The 13444-nt window shown below is 39.3% G+C and overlaps 1 protein-coding gene across 1 annotated transcript in view; it reads right to left on the bottom strand.

Annotated features, from left to right (window-relative positions):
- Positions 1 to 6168: 6168 nt before the first annotated feature.
- The window catches only part of HHLA2 (HERV-H LTR-associating 2), a 190247-nt gene continuing 182971 nt past the window's right edge, over positions 6169 to 13444 (bottom strand). The window contains exon 7 of the mRNA XM_053707539.1: positions 6169 to 8793. Coding sequence (XP_053563514.1) covers positions 8746 to 8793 — 48 coding nt within the window. The 3' untranslated portion in view covers positions 6169 to 8745. The remainder of the gene's footprint in view (positions 8794 to 13444) is intronic.

Genomic DNA, 13444 nt, shown 5'->3' on the forward strand with positions numbered 1-13444 from the left:
TTTGGTACGCAAAACCACCTTATCAGCATGGAAAACAAGATAAGGCGAGTCGCATTGTAATGCAGATAGTTCAGAAACCCTTCGAGCTGAAGCGATAGCAACTAGAAACAGAACTTTCCAAGATAGAATCTTAATATCTATGGAATGCATGGGTTCAAACGGAACCCCCTGAAGAACATTAAAGGGACACTAAACCCAATTTTTTTCTTTCAGGATTCAGAAAGAGAATACAAATTTAAACAACAATCCAATTTACTTCTATTATTTATTTTGCTTCATTGTTTAGATATCCTTAGTTGAAGAAAAAGCAATGCACATGGGTGAGCCAATCACATAAGGCTTCTAAGTGCAGCAACCAATCAGCAGCTACTGAGCCTATCTAGATATGCTTTTCAGCAAAGAATATCAAGAGAATAAACAAATTAGATAATAGAAGTAAATTAAAAAGTTGTTTAAAATTGCATGCTCTTTCTATATCATGAAAGAAAAAAATTGGGTTTCATGTCCCTTTAAGAACTAAATTTAGACTCCATGGCGGAGCAACAGGTTTAAACACAGGCTTGATTCTAACTAAAGCCTGACAAAAAGCCAAAACGTCCGGGACATCAGCCAGACGCTTGTGCAATAGGATAGACAAAGCAGATATCTGTCCCTTTAAGGAACTAGCTGACAATCCTTTCTCCAATCCTTCTTGAAAAAAGGACAAAATCCTAGGAATCCTGATCTTACTCCATGAGTAGCCTTTGGATTCGCACCAAAAAAGATATTTACGCCATATCTTATGATAGATTTTCTTGGTGACAGGCTTTGGAGCCTGAATCAAGATATCTATGACCGACTCAGAGAAACCCCGCTTTGATAAAAATCAAGCGTTCAATCTCCAAGCAGTCAGTTGCAGAGAAATTAGATTTGGATGCTTGAACGGACCTTGAATTAGAAGGCCCTGTCGCAGTGGCAGAGTCCATGGTGGTAGAGATGACATATCCACCAGGTCTGCATACCAAGTCCTGCGTGGCCACGCAGTTGCTATCAAAATCACCAAAGCTCTCTCCTGTTTGATTCTTGCAATCAAACGGGGAAGGAGAGGAAATGGTGGAAACACATAAGCCAGGTTGAACGACCAGGGTACTGCTAGAGCATCTATCAGTACTGCCTGAGGATCCCTGGACCTGGATCCGTAACAAGGAAGTTTGGCGTTCTGACGAGACGCCATCAGATCCAATTCTGGTGTTCCCCATAGCTGAACCAGTTGAGAAAACACCTCCGGATGGAGCTCCCACTCCCCTGGATGAAAAGTCTGACGACTTAGAAAATCTGCCTCCCAGTTCTCTACCCCTGGGATATAACTCGCCGATAGATGGCAAGAGCGAGTCTCTGCCCATCGGATTATCCTGGAAACTTCTATTATCGCCAAGGAACTCCTTGTTCCCCCCTGATGATTGATATAAGCTACAGTCATTATGTTATTCGACTGAAACCTGATGAATCCGGCCGAAGCCAGCTGAGGCCACGCCTGAAGAGCATTGAATATCGCTCTTAATTCCAGAATATTTATCGGTAGGAGAGCCTCCTCCTGAGTCCACAAACCCTGTGCTTTCAGGGAATTCCAGACTGCACCCCAGCCCAGTAGGCTGGCGTCCGTCGTCACTATAACCCACGCTGACCTGGGAAAACACATTCCCCTGGACAGGTGATCCTGTGACAACCACCAAAGAAGAGAGTCTCTGGTCTCTTGATTCAGATTTATCTGAGGAGATAAATCTGCATAATCCCCATTCCACTGTTTGAGCATGCATAGTTGCAGTGGTCTGAGATGCAAGCGAGCGAACGGAACTATGTCCATTGCCGCTACCATAAGTCCGATTACCTCCATACACTGAGCCACTGACAGCCGAGGAATAGAATGAAGAGCTCGGCAGGTGGTTGAAATCTTTGATTTCCTGACCTCCGTCAGAAAATTTTTCATGTCCACCGAATCTATCAGAGTTCCCAGGAATGGAACTCTTGTGAGAGGAATAAGAGAACTCTTTTTCACGTTCACCTTCCACCCATGAGATCTTAGAAAGGCCAACACTAAGTCCATGTGAGACTTGGCTAGTTGGAAAGTCGACGCTTGAATTAGGATGTTGTCTAGATAAGGCGCCACTGCAATGCCCCGCGGTCTTAGGACTGCCAGCAGGGACCCTAGCACTTTTGTGAATATTCTTAGCGCTGCCTGTCCAGAAAGGTAAACCTTAGGAATTGGTGATGATCTTTGTGGATAGGAATGTGTAAATACACATCCTTTAAATCCACAGTGGTCATATATTGACCCTCCTGGATCATTGGTAAAATAGTCCAAATGGTCTCCATCTTGAAGGATGGAACTCTTAGGAATTGGTTTAGGATCTTGAGATCTAGAATTGGTCTGAAGGTTCCCTCTTTTTTGGGAACCACAAACAGATTGGAGTAGAAACCTTGTCCCTGTTCTGCTTTCAGAAATGGGCAGATCACTCCCATGGTAAAAAGGTCTTCTACACAGCGTAAGAACGCCTCTCTTTTTGTCTGGTTTACAGACATTTGAGAAAGATAGAATCTCCCCCTTGGAGGAGAATCTTTGAAATCTAAAAGATACCCCCGGGTTACAATTTCTACGGCCCAGGAGTCTTAGAATGTCTCTTGCCCAGGCATGAGCAAAGAGAGAGAGTCTGCTCCCTACTATATCCGGTCCCGGATCGGGAGCTACCCCTTCATGCTGTCTTAGTGGCAGCAGCAGGCTTTTTGCCTGTTTACCCTTGTTCCAAGCCTAGTTAGGTCTCCAGGTTGGCTTGGATTGAGCAAAGTTCCCCTCTTGCTTTGCAGCAGGGGAAGAGGAAGCCGGACCACCCTTGAAGTTTCAAACGGAACGGAAATTATTTTGTTTGGTCCTTGTCTTATCTGACTTATTTTGGGGAAGGGCATGACCCTTCCCCCCAGTGATGTCTGAAATGATCTCTTTCAGTGCAGGCCTGAATAGGGTCTTACCTTTGAAAGGGATGGTCAAAAGCTTAGATTTTTATGACACATCAGCCGACCAGGACTTAAGCCATAACGCTCTACGCGCTAAAATGGCAAAACCTGAATTCTTTGCCGCTAACTTAGCGAGATGAATAGCGGCGTCTGTAATAAAAGAATTAGCTAGCTTAAGAGCCTTAATTCTGTCCAGAATATCATCTACTGGGGTCTCCACCTGAAGAGCCTCTTCTAGAGCCTCAAACCAAAAAGCAGCTGCAGTGGTTACAGGAACAATGCACGCTATGGGTTGAAGAAGAAAACCTTAATGAACAAAAATTTTCTTTAGGATCAATGAAGCACAACTATCTTCAATAGGTATAGTTGTATGCTTAGCCAGAGTAGAAATAGCTCCCTCCACCTTAGGGACCGTCTGCCATGAGTCCCTCATGGTGTCAGATATGGGAAACATTTTCTTAAAAACAGGAGGGGGAGCGAACTGAATACCTGGTCTATTCCACTCCTTAGTACCAATGTCCGAAATCCTCTTAGGGACCGGAAAAACATCAGTGTAAACAGGGACCTCTAGATATTTGTCCATTTTACACAATTTCTCTGGAACTACAATAGGGTCACAATCATCCAGAGTCGCTAAAACCTCCCTGAGCAACAAACGGAGGTGTTCTAGCTTAAATTTAAATTCCGTCATATCTGAATCTGTCTGAGGGAGTAACCTTCCTGAATCAGAAATCTCTCCCTCAGATAGCAAATCCCTCATCCCTACCTCAGAACATTGTGAGGGAGTATCGGATACAGCAACTAAAGCGTCAGAAGGCTCAGCATTTGTTCTTAACCCAGAGCTACTGCGCTTCCCTTGCAACCCTGGCAGTTTAGATAAAACCTCTGTAAGGGTAGTATTCATAACAGAGGCCATATCTTGCAAGGTGAAAGAATTAGACGCACTAGAAGTACTTGGCGTCACTTGTGCGGGCGTTACTGGTTGTGACACTTGGGGAGAACTAGATGGCAAAACCTGATTTCCTTCTGTCTGAGAATCATCCAATGCCAAACTCTTATAAGTCAAAATATGCTGTTTGCAATTTATAGACATATCAGTACAAGTGGGACACATTTTAAGAGGGAGTTCCACAATGGCTTCTAAACAAATTGAGCAATGAGTTTCCTCAATGTCAGACATGTTGAACATGCTAGTAATGAGACAAGCAAGCTTGGAAAACACTTTATTTAATGAAAAAAACACAATTTTCAAAAACGGTACTGTGCCTTTAAGAGAAAAAAAGACATACACAAACTGCAAAAATGCTTAAAATTGCCTCAAATTTTCCGAAATTTTTACAGTACATCCACTAAGTTATAGTAAGATTGCACCACAAATATCTAAGCAAATGAAAAAAACGGATTGACAAATGTCTAAAACCGGTAAAAAAAAAACTGTTAGCACCTTGCCACAGCTCTGCTGTGGCCCTACCTGCCCTTAGGGAATGATTATGTGGGAATAAAGCTTTAATTGGGCCCCAGAAGAGTACCAGGACCACTGGAGACTTGTTTGCTGCTTGCCTGCATCAACTAAGAGCGCAACTGAGTACCATTTAAAAACAACAAACACTTGATTGAAGATAAAATAAAAACTAACAGTTTAACACCTCTTCTCTTTACCCTTTCAGCTTAGAGCCAGCAAAGAGAATGACTGGGGGGTGGAGTTAAGGGGGGAGGTATATAGACAGCTCTGCTGTGGTGCTCTCTTTGCTATTTCCTGTTAGGAAGGACAATATCCCACAAGTAAGGATGAAACCGTGGACTCGGTACATCTTGCAAAAGAAAATATGTACACAGCTGCAAAACTGAGATAATACCATAAGTATACTGCTGCAAGTTAATAAGCCTGCATTATGAATAGGGTGGGCTCAATAATTAATAAAATGCTACTAAATTGTGAAACCCCTTTAATTTTATTGCAACTTCCTTTACTAAAATCTCCAGCAGTAACATACAACATAAAAAAGAAACATCATAATAAGCCCCCAGTCAATAGGAGCTCAGTAGCTGACAAATAGGGGCCGATTTATCTAGTGTCTGACAGGCATGATCTGCTGTAGCGATCATGTCTGCCAGACATCGATAAATGCCGACAGCATACGCTGCTTCTTAACTCCTGTTTCCGGCGAGCCTGAAGACTCGCACAGAAACAGGGGTATACGGCACCATTCGGGCCGTATTAAATCGGCCCCATAGTATACATCTCCCTCTTCCTTTTCATTTACTGCTCTCCGGTAGAGAAGGTGATGTATCTGACTTATGCAAGTTCTTACCTTGATTTTATACCTTGTGTGTTTTCTTCCCTTTCCACTCATTTACTGAGAGTGGATTATCTCTTTATTCTTCAGTTTTCTTTCTTATACCTTATTTTATATCTTTTCACTCTGCAAATTTAATTATTTGCACCTTTTCTTATCCTTACGTTTTTCGCTAACCCGATTTCACAGTTTTTTCTCTTTGTAACTTGTGCTTACTGCTGCTGTTTACCACGATGCTGGCACTTTCTTTTTTCTCTTGTGCGGAAAATTGGCCATCTTGCATGTGGCACTTCCCACCCGACCTTCGCCACCATCTTGGATCACGCGGTGAGCCGCTACATCATAACGTGGTGATGCATCACATGATTGCGGACATTTTGGGAGCTCTCTCTTTTTTACTCAGAATTTTGTGCATTCTCTGTACAGCCCTTGCAATCCACTGCAACCCTGATACTTGCAGCATTTATTTGTTTTTATATGCATATATTTCACTTATATTTATATTGCTATATCTAGCTATACATTCTGATTTTGTGCACATTTATATTTATAATGATCGTTACTATTTTCCCAACAGATGTTGCCCTCTGTTTAACTAAACCTTTTCATCCATCCTACTTCATGTGGATCATTTCAATCATATCCTTTTATTGATATGTGGTTATAATATATTTTTATATATATGTCTATTGATGCTTTTGTCATTCCCAATATTACGGTACTCCTCAGAGCTCCACTGCAGGCATTATACATATAATATATACAAATTGTACATATACTAAAAATTATTTAATTATTTAATAATAATACTAAAAATTACAGCGACAATAGTTGCTATCTAATAATCTGCAAGCACAATAGAAAATTGACTGAGCTCTCAAGGTAAAAGTTTTAAAAGTTCAACATTTATTCAAAGTTGCAATAAAATGTTTTACATCACCATCCGCTCATACAGCACTCATCCAACGGTTTTCCTGGCCATAAGGCACGTCATCATACAATGTTAAATGGTTAGACTCAATAATTTAATTTCATAGTACCTGACCATTTACAGGCATATCAATAAAAATACAACACAATATACACTGTAAAAACACAGATAATCAAAATTGTCATTTTCCTATTAAGTACTTCAGTTAATGCATAAGTAGCATACATATAGGTATAAGAAACATATATTAAAATATGTAGGATTTTTCGGTTATGATTATAATGGTGAAGAAATAAACATGAAACAGATATTAATGAAGGATTCATAAAAATATTTCCTCACATACCTAAATAGCATTAAGAGATATTGACATTACCATTAGTATGTCATATAAGGATACTCAAGACTTATACTTGTGTGGTTTGAATTGTTTGCTGTTAATGTGGTACCCTTTTTATAATATATTGGTAAATACCAGAGTATATAAACAGTATATGACCCTATCATTAAACAGCTTTATGTCAGACATCTCATTAATGCCATCTGGTTTTCCTGTTTTCAAATGATAAATCCAAAATATCTATTTCTTATTGAGAATAGTTTGTCTATCACCTCCAGTTATTCTTTGGGACATTATCTATTACTTGGAACTTCAACACTTGGAACTTCAACAAAGTCTGTACAAATGTGGTATTAGCTACATTCCATGACCCCCCTGGTCTATTTAAAGAAAATGTTCAGTTACCAGGGTTTTAGGAAATTCAAGTTCCAAAGATATTAAGTGTTCTCTTATACGATCCTTTACAGGCCATATTGTTCTTCCTGTATACTGACATGAACATCCCATTTCCCAGGGTATAATATAATGTACAAAAATATTACCTTTACTATTTTGAATATAATTATATTTATTGAGGTATTGTTATGACTGATTCTGATCCTTGAGAGATCTTACATTAAAAGCACCATATGATAATCATAGCAGCATAAAAGGCATTAACCCATTCCTGAAGTATTTATGTATAGTTACTTATCTTCATATAGACTGTGGGGTATGTGAGTGCAGTAAATGACGTGCCTGGACGAAGCACCCCTCCACTGGGCTTACCAGCAAGATGTCTGCAGCTGAAACAAGTAGAAAGCCCATCAAGTGATGGTACAGGTACCGCAGAGGATATCTGAAGGAAATACCTGTATCCCACAGGGGGAGACTGAGGAACAAGTCTGAGGATATCTGAAAGAAATACCTGTATTTCTATGTCCCTGTATCATTCAGTTGCTGTGAATCTCTGTTCACTTGCTGTGAATCTTCTTTGTGAAGAATAACTCCCAAGGATAAAGGGTCTCTCACTGATCTGAGTTCTCAAATATAAATCCATAAGCAAGTAGCAGGAACACCTCTATTCTCAACCATCTCATTTGAGGCAAAGAACAGAACTGAATAGAGATGAAAGGTGGGAGGGATTTTAATATCTTGTATGGTTTCTTGACCTCCTCATAGTGGCAGGAAATATATACCATATGTTATGGAGGACTATGGATCATCATCATTTTATGAAAGAAATTGCTTTAAAAATGTTAAATGTAATTTTAAAAATTATGGTGACAATAGTTGCTATCTAATAATCTGCAAGCCAGTTTTTGATTATACAGTTACTGTTACAGCTAGGCTGGCACTGGATATTGGTATGTAGAGAACCACAGAAGCCGTTAGCAATCTTGTAAAAATGTTGAAGTGTCATATAATTTTAATGATAATAGAGCGGTACACCTACCAGTATTTGTAGAACAGAAACTATTAGCATTTATAGTGCAACACTGATGTGTTACATACTTTTCGATAATAACACAGCAATACTCTAATATGGCTGGCTATTATTTAGTTTCTGTTTGCCGACATAACACAAAAAATCATTAATGAATAACTGGAGCAAAGAAAAAGAGAATTGGCATGCACCACAGCTGGTGCCAATGGTTGGGCAGCAACATTGTCAGTACTCTGGTAGGTATACAAAACCCATGTCAGTAATCAAAGAAGATAACATTGGCAAAGGAAATATGTTTTAAGTAGTAAACAATGCCATCTTTTTGTTATACATATATGTAGTGAGGAGATATGATAATAGGTATGAATATTCTGTTAGGAACAAGGACTTATGGTAAAAAAAAATAATTAACTGCAAGCATAGGTCCTTCCTTTTGATTGATCTCCTTGTATAACAAGTGACTTATTTCCTAGGAAAAGTCCATTAAAATATACAAACTTTACACTTGATATATTTGTATGCATATCCCTAATGTAGAAACTGAATTACAACCTTCAAATTAGTTATCACAAAAGACACGATCAGTTGTTATGTCCTTGCAAAATCAAGGTCAGTTTGGTTTGAATACAATTGTCTTGCTTCTGGATATTGGAGGTACAGCATCTTTCATGAAGACAGCGAAGAAGAAATGGTGGTGCAGACACTTACAGTCTGTAATAGCTGATGATATCAGTGTGGACTTATCTGTCCACTATGGCCCAGGTCAAGTATTTATTTCTCTGTTTTGACTTTGGTGTCCTTTTTTCTTAACCTATTGGAGAAAGACAAACATGTATATATTTATTTGCAAATTTAATAGCCTTTTGTTTTTAAAGCATAAATGAACATACTAGATAGAACATACTATTTTAAACAACTTCCCAGTTTACTTCTATTATCAAATTTGCTTCATTCTCTTGTTATCATTTGTTTCAAGCGATTGCCGCTCTGAGCTGCTCAGGCAGCCCACGGCAGATCAATGTTTAGCCAATAGCCGTGCGGTAAATCCGGCTATGCTATTTGCTAAGAGGTGGAAACGTCACCTCTTATCAAAACAGTGTTCTGCCGTGGGCTGCCTGAGCAGTACAGAGCGGCAATCACTTGAAACATATAAAGGAGCTTTCTGCATGAAGTGTCTTATACTTTATGAATGAAAGTCCCCTTTATTTGTTTCAATAGTCAATCCTAGTGTTTCACAAATTCTAGGGTTGACTTTCACTTTAAAATAAGTATATAATTTAGTTGTTTTTATTTTATGCTCATTTGTTTGGTTGTGGGACACAATGGGTAATGACAGGGCAGGGCAAAATGTGTTCCCCATTACCTGAAACCATTACATCTTAAAAGGGACAGTAAAGTCATAATAGTCATAAAGCATACCATTTTAAACAACTTTCCAATTTACTTCTATTATTTTGCTTCCTTCTCTTGTTATCCTTTGCTTAAAGGTCTATCTAGGTAAGCCCAGGAGCAGCAAAGAACATAGGTACTAGCTGCTAAATGGTGGCTGTATATATATATACACTAACTGTCATTGGCTCACCCCATGTGTTCAGTTAGAAACCAGTAGTGCCTTGCTGCACCTTCAACAAATGATACCAAAAGAATGAATGAAATTTGATAATGGAAGTAAACTGGAAAGTTGTTTAAAATGGTATGTTCTACCTAAATCACAAAATAAAATTTTTAGGCTTCATGACCCTTTTACATTACTTTTCTATATTTGTTTTCTATATTTTTGGATTTTATGCTTTTCATTATATAGATATAGGGGATCTTGGCAAAGTCAGAGAATATTAGAGAGGGATCCAATCCTGAAAAAATAACATTTTTATGTAAGGAGTCACCTGATAAATTAATTTCTTTCATGGTGGTGAGAGTCCTTGAGCTGTTACGTATGGGATGCACATTCCTACCAGGAGGAAGAAATGTTTCTGAGACCTCACAAGCCTATAAATACCCCTCCCACCTCACACATACCTCAGTTTTACAAATAGCCAAGTCGTGAGGTGTTTCAGGAGTAAAAGCCAATAATGAGCAGGAAAAAAAGATGTACTTTAAACAAAAATAAAACCCCAAATGGGTGGGGCCTCATGGACTCTCACCACTATGATTTTTTTTATTTATCAGAAAAGTTTTTACATAAATTATGTTTTCTTTGATATAGGTGCAGAGAGTCCATGGCTGTTACGTATGGAATATAATACCCAAGATGTGGAAGTCCACGAGTAACAAAAAAGGGAGGGATAAAAATAACAGCTTTTTTCGCTGAGAAATGAAATTCAAAACCCCAAAAAATGTCTTTTATGACAAAAAAACTCCAATTATAGGCACAATTATTAACCTGAGACCACTGCCTGAAGGACCTTTATACCAAAAGCTGCTTCTGACGAGGTAAAAACATAAAAATGGTAAAATTTAGTAAAGGTATGCAGAGAAGACCAAGTGACCGCTTTGCAAATTTGATCAACTGAAGCCTCATTCTTGAAAGCCCAAGATGTGGCAACTGATCTAGTAGAACAAGCTGTAATTCTCTCTGGCGGAGGCTGACCCGCAGCCGAATAAGCTTTGTGAATCACAAGTTTTAACCCCTTAAGGTCATAACGATCAACAGTCCTGGGCTTCTCTCTACAGCGATCTTGCTCAAAAGAGCGAGATTGCTCTATTTCTGCATGCCCCACGAGTGGGGAACTGCAGAAATAGAGTTGCAGAGTTGTCGATGCAGAGAGGGCGTCTGTATGGCCCTTTCTGCACCGGCCAGCGATGGTGCCATGTGTTGGTGGGTGGGGGCAGTAGCAGGGAGGCGGGTGGGCAGCCCATCACTGCAGGGACTTCCTGTTCCTGTCCCTGAAGTGCGCGCAGCAATCAGGAGCGCGCTGGGGGTGCGCACGAACGCTGCATTGAAGTGATAGAGGTAGAGGGAGGGAGGGTGTTGAGGGGGGGGCAGCTACACTACAGAAAATGATTAGGGAACCCCACCCCCAAAAAAAAATGTATTATGGCAAAATGGGTACTGGCAGACAGATCCCAGTACCAAAGATGGTGGAAGATAGGTAGAGGGGGAGAGTTAGAGAGCTGTATGGGGGGGATCAGGAAGGTTGGGGGCTGAGGGGGGATTCATCACTGCAAAATAAATATATAAAAAAATATATTAAAAAAAATGCCTTTTATTTTAGTACTGGCAGACCAAAATGGTCCTAGATCAATACTTTGGGTTATCTACTACACTACACTAAAGCTAAAATTAACCCTACAAGCTCCCTACATGCTCCCTAATTAACCCCTTCACTGCTGGGCATAATACACGTGTGGTGCACAGCGGCATTTAGCGGCCTTCTAATTACCAAAAAGCAACGCCAAAGCCATATATGTCTTCTATTTATGAACAAAGGGGATCCCAGAGAAGCACCTACAACCATTTGTGCCATAATTGCACAAGCTGTTTGTAAATAATTTCAGTGAGAAACCTAAAGTTTGTGAAAAAGTTTGTGAAAAAGTGAACGATTTTTTTTATTTGATCGCATTTGGCGGTGAAATGGTGGCATGAAATATACCAAAATGGGCCTAGATCAATACTTTGGGTTGCCTACTAAAAAAAAATATATACATGTGAAGGGTTATTCAGGGATTCCTGACAGATATCAGTGTTCTAATGTAACTATCGCTAATTTTGAAAAAAAAAAATTGGTTTGGAAATAGCAAAGTGCTACTTGTACTTATTGCCCTATAACTTGCAAAAAAAGCAAAGAACATGTAAACATTGGGTATTTCTAAACTCAGGACAAAATTTAGAAACTATTTAGCATGGGTATTTTTTGGTGGTTGTAGATATGTAACAGATTTTGGGGGTCAAAGTTAGAAAAAGTGTGTATTTTTACATTTTTTCATCCTTTTTTTTTAATAATAATTTATAGGATATGATGAAAATAATGGTATCTTTAGAAAGTCCATTTAATGGCGAGAAAAATATAATATTTGTTGGTACAGTAAATGAGTAAGAGGAAAATTACAGCTAAACACAAACACTGTAGAAATGTAAACATGGCCTTGTCCTTAAGGGGTTAACCAAGAGGATAAAGAAATAGCCAAGGCCTTATTGCCTTTCTAAGGACCAGAAAAAAGAACAAACACATTAGAGGTCTGTCTGAAATCCTTAGTAGCATCAATATAATATTTCAATGCTCTAACAACATTCAAAGAATGCAAAGCTTTTTCAGTAGCATTTTTGGGATTGGGACACAAGGAGGGAATCATAATTTTCCTATTAATTTTGTGTGAATTAACAACTTTAGGTAACAATTTAAAAGAAGTTTGCAAAACAACTTTATCTTGATGGAATATCAGATAAGGAGACTCACAAGAGAGAACAGACAATTCAGAAACTCTTCTAGCAGAAGGGATAGCAAAAAGAAACAACACTTTCCAAGAATGTAGTTTAATGTCCAATGCATTGATAGGCTCAAAAGGAGGAGCTTGTAAAAAATGTTAATACTAGGTTAAGACTGCAAGGAGGAGAAATGGCCCTAATAACAGGTTTAATCCATATTAAAGCCTGAACAAAACAATGAATATCAGGAAGATTAGCAATTTTCCTGTGAAAAATCACAGAAAGGGCAGAGATTTGTCCTTTCAAAGTACTGGCAGATAAACCCTTATCTAAACCATCCTAAAGAAACTAAAGAATCCTAGGAGTTCTAAAAGAATGCCAGGAATAATCATGGGAAGAACATCAAGAAATATAAGTTTTCCAAACTTTGTCATAGATCTTTCTAGAAACAGGCTTACGGGCCTGAACCATAGTGTTAATCACTCTATGACTGAGAAATAAGCGCTCAATTTCCATACCATTAAGTTTAGAGACTTTCGATCTAGATGGAAAAAGGGACCATGAGATAGAAGGTCTGGCCTTAGAGGAAGAGATCAGGGGGGTAACTGGACATTTGGACCAGTTCTGTATACCAAATTCTGTGAGGCCATGCTCGGGATTCCAGGATTACAAATGACTGTTCAATTTTGATTTTCCAAATCACTCTGGAAAGCAGTGGGGAATATGTAAGCAGGCAGGTAAGACCAGGGCACTGCTAGAGCATCCAACACCTCTGCCTCAGGAACCCTGGACCTAGCAAGGTACCTGGCAAGTTTGTTGTTAAAACGAGAGGCCATCAGATCTATTTCTAGTAGGCCCCATAGATTTACAATCGGATAGAATACATCTTGGTGAAGAGACCACTCTCCTGGATGTAGGGACAGACGACTGAGGTAATTTGCCTCCCAGTTTTCTACACCTGGGATGTGAATCACAGTGATGAGGCAAGAATTGGTTACTGCCCAAGAAGGGATTTGAGATACCTCTATCATGGCTAGGGAACTTCGAGTTCCCCCTTGATGATTGACATAGGCCACTGTTGTTACATTGTCTGTCT

The sequence above is a fragment of the Bombina bombina genome, chromosome 3 (genome assembly GCF_027579735.1).
Source record: "Bombina bombina isolate aBomBom1 chromosome 3, aBomBom1.pri, whole genome shotgun sequence".
Taxonomy (NCBI): domain Eukaryota; kingdom Metazoa; phylum Chordata; class Amphibia; order Anura; family Bombinatoridae; genus Bombina; species Bombina bombina.